At 40.0% G+C, this 13,317-nt stretch overlaps 1 protein-coding gene across 5 annotated transcripts in view; it reads right to left on the bottom strand.

Annotated features, from left to right (window-relative positions):
* Positions 1-13,317, bottom strand: part of LOC125458025 (polyamine-transporting ATPase 13A3-like) — a 139,583-nt gene that overhangs the window by 12,459 nt on the left and 113,807 nt on the right. For all 5 annotated transcript variants that reach the window (XM_048542888.2, XM_048542887.2, XM_048542884.2 and 2 more), the window contains 2 exons: positions 9,724-9,812; positions 3,258-3,338 (listed from right to left, as the gene is read on the bottom strand). In XM_048542888.2, the coding sequence (XP_048398845.1) occupies positions 3,258-3,338; positions 9,724-9,812 (170 nt within the window). The remainder of the gene's footprint in view (positions 1-3,257; positions 3,339-9,723; positions 9,813-13,317) is intronic.

Consider the following 13,317-nt stretch of genomic DNA (forward strand, 5'->3'; position numbering starts at 1 on the left):
ATAAACGACAAAAAACAGTTGACCCAGCACTGATCCTTGCGGCGCATTTCTGGTCACAGGCCTCCTTTCTGAAAATCAATCCTCTACCACCATGATCTGTCTCCTACCTTCAAGCCAAATTTTGAGGAAAAGAATATGGAGATATTTTATGTCATTTGAGAAAGCAGAATAACCAATGAAGTGGCCAAAGTATAACAAAGACATGTAGAACAAGTTGACAGGTAAAGCACATGAAATTTATATACTATTTTCAAAGGAGTTGCTATGAATTATGTCGTTGGATAAAAGGCTATTCCAGGTAGGCAATGGTTCCTGCAGCAGGCAGGCTGAAACTTCAAAACTTAAAGAAACTGTTAGGAAAAACCAACGTTTGATTTGAAGCGGGAGATCAGTTTTAATATGTGTGTACGAACAATAGGAGTAAATACCATTTATGGAACTCGGAGGGATAGTTGCATCAGACCGTCTGTAGCAATTCATTCTTGTAAAGCTTATCAAATTTATTTGTAATAGGTCTTGTATTCAGACATGTGTATTTCAATAACAGGCTAGTCTTTTTTCTCCCCCCTTCACCAAATTCCTGTTTTTTCTACCATTATTTATTCTTTCTTGGTTTCTTTGACCTTATCACTCTTCCACTCCAAGGTACCCATTCCATGTAATTTAAACTCTCCTGATAGCACTAGTTAACTTTTCTCTCAGGACACTCATCCGGTTCAGAGCACCCTAGCTTATACACTTTCCTCTCACCCAATAACTGGTCTCAATACCCCAGAAATCTGTAGGCCTTAAAAATAAAACATATTTTATGGAAGAAAGCACCTAATTTAATATAACCACATTACAATGAACAGGAATTTTGGTTGCAGTATTTTTAAAATTTCCAAGGGGTTCGTATTCATTTCATAGAGTTTGAATCTTAGTTTAAGCGAATTTAGAATTTTTCAAGAAAATAGCATTTCTGATTCTGATTAACTAAAGAAGTTGGAATAAAAGGAGCAAGATAAACAGACCTACATTAACTGTTCTACATGGTGATACCATTGAAAAAAGGCCTTATTTTGTGGTTGTAATGATAGCAAAAATGTCAATATGCATTGTCATTTCTCTATGAAACTTGCAGCAGCTCCTGACACTGGACAAATGCAACAAAATATGTAAATCCAAAAGTGCTGTCACTTATGATCCAATCCTTTTCAAAGTGCACTGTTGAATTTCTCATTGGAATGATGTGAACTTCCACTTCTTGTGCATTTTTCTCACTGTAAAATCCTTCAAAACATTAAGCCTTTTTGATTAAGGTGCAACTGAGTTTCTAATGTCAAACACTTCTGAATGACTTCTCTTGCCATAAAATTATAATGTTAGTTTTGCAGAATGTCAAGTTTCTTCACTGATAAAATTTAAAAATGGTTTTTCAATACAAAATGTTTATATAAAGTTTATTTATGATATTTCACTTTCGAACATATTCCTTATATATGTCCCAAATGTTATTATATTTTCTGCACAATTAAAAAAGATAACATCTCCTTGTTACTTTCTGCTTCCTCCTATCTGTGAAAAGAAATTCAACGTGTTTACTGTACAGCATATTTCACGGCATGACAGTTCAGAGATTACCTATAGCTCCCACTGGAACAAAATTAAGATCTGAAAAAATTAAATTCCTAGCAGTGCGTTTGCTGGATCAGTTTGAGCAGCTTTCTTTGAAGTCACTTTGCTCTTGATTTCAAAATCTGGACTACAGTTTGCATGATTCAATCACTTATTACAACAATTCTAAACAGGAAAATACAAGCTTAAATGAGATGGCATCACATATTTAATACATTTGTTCGTGTTCCTGAGAAAATCGTGAATAGATAGATATTGACAAATTGAATCAAGTCAGGTTATTCCTGCTTCCCGTTGAGGATAAATTGATCAGCTGTCACATTATTAAATTTGGAATCATAGAATTCCTACTGTGTGGAAGCAGACTATTCGGTCCATTGAGTCCAGATCAACACTCCAAAGAGCTCCCACCCAGATCCACACTATCCCTGTAATCCTGAACTTTCCTTGGCCAATCCACCTAAATTGCACATCCTTTGACAATGGGAGGAAACAGACCACCCAGAGGAAATCCATGGAGGCACAGGGAGAATGTACGAACTCCACACAGAATGTCACCCAAGGGAAGAATCGAACCTGGATCCATGGCACTGTGAGGCAGCAGAGCTAAACCTCTGAGCTACTGTTCCACCTCCCAATTTATTCATACCCTACAATTACTGTTTTTTTTTTAAATTAAAAGTAACATGACAAATTCTTTCAAATGAGGCTACTGTTTGGTTAAATAATTCTGCAATAAGCAGAGTATTGCTGAAAATGCACCTTCCAGATCATCAGGGTCAAGCAAGTACAACTTATTTATTAATTGAGAAAGGACTTCTTTAAAAGCATGAAATTGCTGAGCTCATCACCTTGCAAAATAAGTAATACCCTTTCTTAGCCTTTGATAAGCTGCACAGAAAAGAAGATATTCATGTCTCAGTTTGAAAATTTAAAGTGGGGGTGTTGTCATTTTACATCTGGGTCATGACACACACACACACACACACACACACACACACACACACACACACACACACACACACACACACAGTTTGATGGAGGCACACTGCACCCTCCAATAATTTGAGTTTTGCTTCAACACTATTGTACTTCTGTGTCATGCTGGTCATAGAGGGCCTTATGTCACCCTAGACAGGCCTTGGAACTTTTGCTTGGAAAGGTGCCCGAAGTAAAACAAATGGATGCCAATTTCCATGTACTTTTGACTCAAAGATTTGAAACTTAACGATCAGAGATTTTCTTCTGGTTCTATGCTGAGAATTTGGGGGAAGAGGAATTTGTCTTGTAAATAAGCATTCATTTTTAAAAAAAATTCTAGTCACATCCATTCAATATGTGGTCAAAAAATGGCGTTATAGTCACAAACTGACATCAATGCAGATTTATCCCTAAACATGAAAAACCAAATAGCGGTGAGGTCACTTTCAAAATTTTCGTATAAAAGCTCTATAGTACAGACCTAAGGCAATGAATCTAAAAACAGTTGTTGCACTGGAGGCTATGTGAAATAGCCAGTGATGTCTCTATTTTAAACAGGTTTTCTGCTTTATGGTAACAGAGGAATTAAACAGAAAAATACTGCACTTACAATTGAATAATACTTAAGTAAGAAACTTTAAATCACTTTGTTTACTTACTTCAGTTACGAAAGAGACAACTGCATTTCCTAGTATTAAAAGGATCATTGTAATCCTCCATTTATAAGGAACACATACCAACTGTAATGCAATACAAATGATTACATTCAATTTTGCCATTAACCATCTCAATTCACTCTCAATCTATTTCAATTTAACCAATACATTCTGTTTTAGTGATTTTGAAATGTTACTTCTAAATATATTATAATTAGACATTGCATAGTTAACTAAAGATGAAAGATTATGGTGTGAGTATACAATGCTTTTTTATTGTTCAATATAAATTGTAGATGTTAGCATCAGTATTCATAGGTCACTATAATATGAAACTTTTCAAATTAATTCTATTCCTCATGATGTTGACATGTTCTACTAACAATGCAGATTTGACACAATGGGATATTTATACAGCTGCAATTGGTTAACGGTGTAGGTACTTGAAACAGTTTTGATTTATTAACTAAAATTATCCAAGATTTAGAGTAAATGCCAAACTTCCTTTCAATCTTCTATGGAAAGAGAAGAATTCTAACTTCTCCAATATCTCTGTACAACTGAAGTTAGCCATTCTATGTGGCATTCTCATAGATCTTTTCCTTGATCTTTTCTGATGCCTTGTCATCCAGGGTAAGCTACTCACTAAAGCAAAGAGTATGACAGAAATGCTAAATGAATACTTTGCATCTGTTTTTATTAAATTAAAAAATGGTGACAATGGCCCAGTTGAAAATATTGGCGTTGAGCAATTAAGCAGTATAGTGATAGATAAAGAAATGCTAAAAAGGCTAGGAGCATTCAAGGTAGAGGAGGTACCAATGGGATGGGATGTATCCTAGATTGCTGAGAGAGGTGAGGGAACAAATTGTGGAACCTTTGGGGGAAATTTTCCAGGCGTTTCTGAACAAAGGATTAGCCCTTGGGCACTTAAGGATTACAAATGTGACACCACCTTTAAAGAAAAGGTGCAAAAGTTAACCCAAGAAACTACATGCCTGACATCAACAGTGGGAAAACTGAAGGAGGAACAAAACAACTATACACTTAGAGAAAAATAAGCCAATACTAGACAGTCAACATGGCTTTGTCAAGTGCAGATCATGTCTGGCGAATTTAACTGAATTCTTTGATGAGGTGACACAGGCAGTGGATGAGGATAGAGCTGTGAATGTTCTGCATTTGGGCTTTCAGAAATTGTTTGCTTTGGTGCTATATAGAAGTTTAGTTAGCGAATTAGAAATGTTTGGGATTGATATGTCTTTTGCAGCATGGATTAGAAGTTGGCTAAAAGATCACAAACAGTGGATAGATATAAAAACAAAAGTTGCTGGAAAAATTCAGCAGGTATGGCAGCTCGGAACAAGGAAGGGTCACTAGACCCAAAACATTAACTCTGATTTTTTTGCTGACGAGGTTTTCCAACAACTTCTGTTTTTCTTCCTGACTTAAGCATCCACAGTTCTTTTTGTTAATTTAGTGGGTAAATATAGATGGGCATGTCTCAGACAGGATGTCTGTTGGAAGTGGTTTTCCTCAGTAAGTGGTGTTGGGATGCTTGTTCATTTTCTAATTCAAATAAAAAATTTGGAGATGGGTGTTGAAGGCAAAATCTCTAAATTTGCAGATAATACTAAACTGAGAATAATAGCAAATTATGAAGGAGGATGCTGAGCAACTTCAGGGGGATACTGACAAATTGGTTAAATGGGAAGAAACCTGGTAGATAAATTTCAATGCAGAGAAACATGAGGTAATGTGTTTTAGTAGAAGAAAACATGGAGAGGCAGAGTTAAAAGTACAAATTTGAAGGAGGTACAGGAGCAAAGGGACCTTGGGGTTCAAGTGCATAATTCTCTGAAGATGGCCAGGTAAAGGAGGATATACTGTTTCCACTAGTTGCTATGTCAGTTATTGGGGAGTCACAATTTTGGGATTGTCAGTAAGCCAGCTAGGAGTGAGATGAGGAGAAACATCTTTACTCTGGGAGTTATTAGGATTTGGAGTGATGGAGGCACATGTCACAGGAGGCTTCAAAAGACAGCAAGATATCTCTTTGATAATGAAGAACTAGAGGGCTACAGACATAACACTGGAGAATACGAGTAGCTGGGTAACTCTTTCAGGAACCTGTACAGAAATAATGGGTCAAACAGCTTCCTTCTGCACTTAAAATTCTATGATTCTATGTTTTATAAAGCATAGAACATAGAACATTACAGCACAGTACAGGCCCTTCGACCCTCGATGTTGCGCCGACCTGTCATACCAATCTCAAGCCCATCTAACCTACACTATTCCACGTACGTCCATATGCTTATCCAATGATGACTTAAAGGTACCTAACGTTGGCGAATCTACTACCGACATGGCTTCCCTGCATTGTATTTTATGTATCAACTAATAAAGCCAAGAATTCCAATGTGCTTTTCAGCAGTTCTCAAGTTCACGAACCATCTTTAAATACTTGAGAATATACATTCAATACCTGTATTGCTTTGTCCACTTTAAAACTGCACTGCTTAATTTACATTGCATCTCCTCTTTCCTCTACCTACTCCTCTGAAGTTATCACTTCTTACTGTTAAATACTGTCTACCGTGCATAGTTCACTTCACCAACTATGTCCTCCTGAAAGATACTGCTACCTCCTCAGCAGTTACAACATTTCTGAATTTTGTGATATGTGCCAACCTTGTAATTCTACTCATAACCAGTTCATTTATATCCTAAAAAAACTATTACAATTCTAATCCTTCATAAATATCATTGTGTGAGTTCCTTCCTGAATGAACAATAACTGTTTACCACTATTCCTTGAATTCCATTCAATGTTGCACTTAAGCTATTGTAATCTCTTTGCTTGTCTGGGCCTTCATTTTTCTAAACAGTTTATTGAGGCAAATCATCAAGTGCCTTTGGAAAATCCAGATACATAGCAACTAATTACTTCTATTAACCTCTTCTACTAATGCAAATAACTCAGATCAAGTCCTTCAAGCAAATCTGTGCTGATTTAATGTACTAACATTGCAATCTATTAATAATTAATGAATATTAACCCATTTCGTAAATCTAAATTTGTCATCTTTAAGTTCATCTTCCACTAAAGTTTGTCTGGCAGTCTGTATTTGCCCAATTTATCACTTTCTATTTCAAAGAGGGAAGAAACATTGGCAATCATTCAGTTCTCTGGCATCACCCACAAATATTGAGGAAAGAATGGAAGATTACAGTCAGAACCTCCACAATGTGAACCTATACTTCCCTCAGTAACTTGGAATGAACCCATCTGAATTAACTGGTTTTTTATTTTAATTACCGCCTCTGCTATTTTTGCCTTATTAAATTTCAGTTCTACCTTCTTTACATCTATTGGCAGCAATGCCTTCTTTAGTGAAGTCTGATGAAAACTATTTGCTTAGTAACCGTATTGTGCGTCTTAATAAGATTTTCTTTTTTGCCACAATCAGCCCAACAGTCATAGAGGTATACAGCATGCAAACAGACCCTTGAGTCCAACTCGTCCACGATAACTAGATATCCTAAAATAATCCACAGGTAATTGTCAAACAACACAACAGTTGTGTTCTTGTGTGACCTTATGCTGTAGAAAATCACATTATAGAGAAATCACTATAGAAAATCGCCATACCTGTACAGCAGAAAGTTTGCATCCAGTATTCATCATTCATGTTACAGCCAATTCACATTAATGAAATATGTATTATAGCAGAAATACCTGTACTCCCATTTGCCAGCATTTGGCCTGTATCCCTTTAAAACCCTCCTTTTCATGTACCCATCTAGATGCCTTTTAAATGCTGTAATTGAACCCGCCTCTACCACTTCTTTTGGCAGCTCCACACATACCACCCTCTGCATGAAAAAGTTGCCTCTTTTAAATCTTTTCCCCTCACCTTAAATTTACACCTTCTAGTTTGGACTCCCCTAACCTGGGAAAAAAAACCTTGGTTTTTCACGCTATCCATTCTCCTTGTGATTTTATAAACCACTATGGTCAAATCTCAGTCTTCAACACTCCATGGGCGAAAAGTCCCAGCTTAGTCAGCCTCTCCCTATAGCTCAAACCTTCCAAACCCAGCAACATCCCTGTAAATCTTTTCTGGACCCTTTCAAGTTATCTTTTAATGAACTTGTATGCATAAAATAATTTTTAGGTTTTATTTGCACACACTCTTTACACCCTCTTCACACCAATCTTTAGATCTAAGGAAATAAGGGAAACAAGTGGGGTTGTTTTGGACAGCATACACATTTCCAGAGATGAGGTGTTTGTAGCCTTAAAGTGCATTAAAGTGGATTAAAGTGGATAAATCCTGTACACCTGAACAAATCCATCCTCTATTGTTGAGGGCAGCCCTTGCAGAGACTTTTGCTTCATCTTTAGCCACTGGTGAGGTTCCAGAAAGCTAGGGGGTGGCTAATGCTGTTCCATTGTTTAAGAGAGGTAGCAAAGACAAGCCAGGGAACTACAAACTAGTGAGCCTGAGATCAATGGTACAAGTTATTGGAGAGGATACTGAGGGACAGGATCAACCAACATTTCGATAGTCAAAATTTGATTAAAGATAGTCAGCATGGATTTGTGCTTGGGATGTCATGTCTGACAAATCTTTTAGAGTTTTTCAAAGAGGCAACAAAGAGGATGGCTGAGGGTAGGACAGTAAACGTTGTCTGTACGGAACTTTAGTAAGGCCTTTAACAAGGTTCCACACGGCAAACTAGTCATAAAAGTTAGGTCGCATGGGATCCAGGGAGAGCTAGCTAATTGGATTTAAAATTGGCTCGCTGGCAGGTCGCAGAGGGTGATGGTTAAAGGTTGTTTCTCAGAGTGGAGGCCCGTGATTAGTGGTGTTCCATAGGGGTCAGTGCTGGGAATTTTGTTGTTTGTTATATACATAAATGACCTAGATGTGAATATACAAGGCACAATTAGTAAGTTTGTGGATGGTGCAAAACTAGGAGGTATCGTTGATAGCAAAGAAGGTTATCAAAAATTACAGAGGGATCTTGATCAGATGGGGAAGCGGGCTGAGGATTGGCAAATGCAATTCAATACAGACAAGTGTGAGGTGTTGCACTTTGGAAAGTCAAACCAAGGTAGGACATATACAGTAGATGGTAAGGTCCTGAGGAGTGTTTTTGAACAGAGGGACCTGGAAGTACAAGTACATAGTTTGTTGAAAGTGGCATCATAGGTGGACAGGGTGGTGAAGAAGGCATTTAGCATGCTGAATTTCATCGTTCAATGGTTGGAGTATAGGAATTGGGACATTATGTTATGGTTGCATAAGTTGATGCTGAGACTGCACTTGGAGTACTGCGGACAATTTTGGTCACGCTGTTATAGGAAATACATAGTTAAACTGGAAAGTGTGCCAAGAAGATTTAAGAGGATGTTGTCAGGATTAGTAAGCCCGAGCTGTAGGGAAAGGTTGGCCAGGATAGCACTTCATTCCTTGGAACGTAGGAGAATGAGGGGCAACTTTATTGAAGTATATAAAATGATGAGGAGGACATAGATAGGATGAATGCATATAGTCTTTTTCCCAGGGATGGGGAATTGAAAACTAGAGGGCATGGGTTAAGGTGAGAGGAGATAGACTTAAGAAGGACCTAAAAGGCAATTCCTTCATGCAGCAAGTGGTGCCTACATGGTATGGGCTGCCAGAGAAAATGTTTGAAGAAGGTACAATAGCAACATTTAAAAAACATTTGGATAGGTACATGGATGGAAAGGGTTTAGAGGGATATGGACCAAGTGCAGAAAATTAGAACGAGCTGAGTGGACACCATGGTTATCATTGACCAGCTTGGGCCAAAGGGTTTATTTCCATGCTGTATTACTCTATGACTCTATCTGCTGTGTACTTTAATGTTCACCTTGGTTCCCTACATCATTGTGAACATTACTTTCATCATAATCACTTTTTTCTGTTGCAGTTCAATCTATTTCTTGGACCAACCATGGGTACTCTATCATTGAATGCCCTTCCTTTTCCTCTCATGGATTGTGTCCACACTACCAAAACCATTACTAATGCTGTTTTGCTGACCAATTTTTCATTTTAATCCTTCTGTTCAGTAAAATAGCTTTACATTTGATTTTCCTTTTCAGTTCCATAATCATTCTAAATCTCATACAATTATAAAAAATGCTTACTTCCTTGTTGGGCTGGAAACACAGATTGAGAAATTTCTCATCAGTTTGTTAGTTGCCAGGTCCAACCGTGCAAATCTAATGACCCTTTCCATTGGAAGGACCAGAAAAATCCTCATTATCGACACCACTAATGTCAGGTACTTTACATTGCTGGATTCTTAATAAAAACTTTGCCAAAAACAATGCACAAGACACATCTATCTTACAATGATAATGTCAAATAACTTTACATAATTGTATTCTTTAAAATTCAGAATTTAAACTCAATTTTAAAACTCTTACCTGTAGAACTTGGTCAATCACCTCAATTCGAAACATCATTATGAAAAATATAAAAGCGTAAAGAAGTATCAAAGTGACCACAAAAGGATCTGTTAGAAAAACAAAAAGTACATCAGACAACAATGTGCATTTATACAACTTAAGAATTTATTCATGCATGGGATGAGGGAGTCGCTGCCTAGGCAGCATTTATTGTTCATCCTTAATTGCCCAAAGGGCAGCTAAGAGTCGACCACATTGCTGTGGGCCTGCAGTCACATGTATGGTAGACCAGGTAAGGATGGCAGTTTCTTTCCCTAAAGGGTATTAGTGAACCAAATGGGTATTTGCAACAATTGTCAATCACTGTCGTCATTAGATTCTTAATTCCAGATTTTTACTGAATCAACAGTTATGGGGATAAGGCAGGAACAGGATACTGGTTGTGGATGATCAGCCATGATCATAATGAATAGTGGTTTTGGCTCGAAGGGCTGAATGGCCTACTTCTGCACCTATTGTCTATTGTCTATTGAATTCAAATTCCACTATCTGCTGTGGTGTGATTCAAACCCGGGTTCCCAGAACATTACCAGAGTTTCTGAACTAACATTCCAGCAATAATACCACAAGGCCATCACGTCCCTCCATCACCTAATATGGTGAAGATCACTAGACTCTTCACAGAAGCATACACTGGCAAAACTTAGCATTGTGCCAATGGAAACACTAGAACAAATAACAAAAGCTGGTCTTAAAGGAGAAAGAAAGAGAATGAAGAGTTTTAGGGAGGGAACTGCAAAGTTCAGGAATCAAATAAATGATTGAAGGCATGGTATTCAATACTGGGGTAAAAGAAATGATTGAACAAGAATTCACAATTGAAAGAGGTGAAGTCTTTGGAGGAAAAAAAAACAAAGTTTCTGGAAAAGCTCAGCAGGTCTGGCAGCATCTGCGGAGGAGAAAACATGGTTAACGTTTCGGGTCCAGTGACCATTCCTCAGAACTGATGGTGGCTGGGAAAACGTCAGTTTATATGCAGAAAATAGGGAGGTAGGTGGGGAAGGGAGCAAATGATAGGATAGAGTCCAAAGAGAGAGAAAGACAGTTGGACAGACAAAGGAGTTGCTAACGATCAGGCTGTGAGGGTCAATAGTTGTTAATGGGGACTAACAATTGTGGGTGTAGAGTGGCAGGCTGTAGTAACAAGTGTGGGGCGGAAGATTGGGACATGGGGGAGTTTAGGCCCTAAAATTATCAAACTCAATATTGAATCTGGAGGGCTGTGGGGTCCCCAAGCGGAAAATGATGTGTTGTTCCTCCAACTTCTGCTGGGCTTCACTGGAACACTGTAGCAAGCCGGAAACAGAGATGTTGGCCAGGGAGCAAGGTGGTGCATTGAAGTGGCAGCAACAGGTAGTTCAGGATCTTTTTTGTGAGCAGAATGTAGATGTTCTGCAAAGCGGTCGCCAAGTCTACACTTCGTTTCCCCAATGTAGAGCAGACCACATTGTGAGCAGCGAATGCAGTAGACTAAATTCTCGGAAGTGCACGTGAAGTGTTGCTTCACCTGAAATGTACGTTTGGCCCCTTGGATACCGGGGAGAGAGGTGGCAAATGTGCAGGTGTTGCACCTTCGCCGATTACAGGGGAAGGTGCCGTACTGCTGTAGGGAGTTGTTGGGGTGAAGGAAGTATGGACCAGGGGGTCCCGGAGGGAACAGTCCGTGTGGAAGGTGGACAAGGGAGGGGAGGGGAATGTGTGTCTGGTGGTGGCATCTTTCTGGAGGTGGCGGAAATGGTGTTTGATGATCTTCTGGACGTGGATGCTGGTGGGATGGTAGGTGAGGATAAGGGGGACCCTATCGCTGTTGCGGGAGGGAAGAGAAGGGGTGAGGGCAAAAGTGCGGGAGGCGGGTCAGACACGATTGAGGGCCCTGATGACAATGGAGCTGGGGAATCCTCGGTTGAGGAAGAATTCGGAGATCTCAGCCATTTCGGAGGCTCCCTTGTCGAAGTTGGCCTCATCTGAACACACGCGATGGAGACGGAGGAACTGAGAGAATGGGATGGAGTCTTCACAGGAAGTGGGGTATGAGGATGTATTGTCCAGGTAGCTGTGGGATTCGGTGGGTTTGTAATAGATATTAGTGGCCAGTCTATCCCCAGAAATGGAAACAGAAAGAAATGTCAAGGAATGGAAGGGAGGAGTCAGAAATAGACCAGGTGAAATTGAGGGCAGGGTGGAAATTGGAGGCGAAATTGATGACGTTTTCCCATTCTTGACAACAGAGGGAAGTAGCACCGATGATATCATCGATGTATCGGAGAAAGAATTGTGAGTGCGGGCTAGAATAGGACTGGAACAAGCAGTGTTCCACAAAACCAACAAAGAGACAAGCATAACTCAGGCCCATGCAAGTACCCATGGCAACCTCTCTCACCTGAAGAAAATGAGAGGAGTTAAAAGTGAAGTTGTTGAGGGTGAGGACTAGCTTGGCCAAGCACAGGAGGGTGGTGGTGGGTGGGATGGTTCAGGTCTTTGGTCCAGGAAGAAGCGGAGAGCCCTAAGACCCTCCTGGTGGGGAATGGATGTGTAAAGGGATTGTACATCCATGGTAAAGAGGAGGTGGCTAGAGCCAGTAAACTGGAAGCTTTGAAACCGGCATAAGGCGTCAGATGAATCATGGATGTATGTGAGTAGGGACTGGACTGCGGGGAGAAGACTGAGTCAAGGTAGGAAGAGATGAATTCTGTGGGGCATGAGCAGGCTGAAACAGTGGGTCAGCCAGGACAGTCCTGAATGTGGATTTTTGGCAGGAGGGAGAAACGAGCTGTGTGGGGTTGGGTTGCTATTAGCTTGGAAACGGATGGGGGGAGATCACCGGATGAAATGAAATCCATAACTGTAGTGGATACAAAGGCCTGATGTGCCGTGGTGGGGTCATCGTCCAGGGGAAGGTAGGAAGAGGTATCTGAGAGCTGGTGCTCAGCCTCTGCAAGGTAGAGGTCAGCACACCAGACAACAACAGCACCACCCTTATCGGCAGGCTCGATGACAAAGTTAGGGTTAGATCTGGGTGCATGGAGTGCAGTCAGTTCAGAGGGAGATAGGTTGGATTTGTTGAGAGGGGCAGTGAAATTGAGGTGACTGATGTCATGTCGACAGTTCTCAATAAAAAGATCGAGTAAAAGGCCGGAGGGAGGGGTCCAGGTGGAGGGAGAGTGTTGGAGTTGGGCAAAGGGGTCTGTGGAGCGGGGAGAGGACTGTTGTCCAAAGAAATGAGCACGGAGGCAAAGACGGCAAAAGAACAGTTCGGCGACATGTTGTGCCCAGAATTCGTTAAGATGGGGGCACAGATGGATAAAGCTGAGGCCTTTGCTAAGTACAGAGCGTTCAGCATCAGAGAGCGGAAGGTTAGGAGGGATGGTGAATACCCAAAGTCTTTGGAGGGTTGTGGGCTGGAAATAGGCAAAGGAGTGGATGAATTTAAAGACAAGTACAAAAAGTAGGAGCATTGTAGGATATCGCACTCAACAGCAAACAAATGCAAAAGGTGGGTGGCCAACAAGGAAAGCAACTGTACCTAGAAAAATCTAACACATGGTGATCTTA

The sequence above is a fragment of the Stegostoma tigrinum genome, chromosome 14 (assembly GCF_030684315.1).
Source record: "Stegostoma tigrinum isolate sSteTig4 chromosome 14, sSteTig4.hap1, whole genome shotgun sequence".
In the NCBI taxonomy this organism is placed as follows: domain Eukaryota; kingdom Metazoa; phylum Chordata; class Chondrichthyes; order Orectolobiformes; family Stegostomatidae; genus Stegostoma; species Stegostoma tigrinum.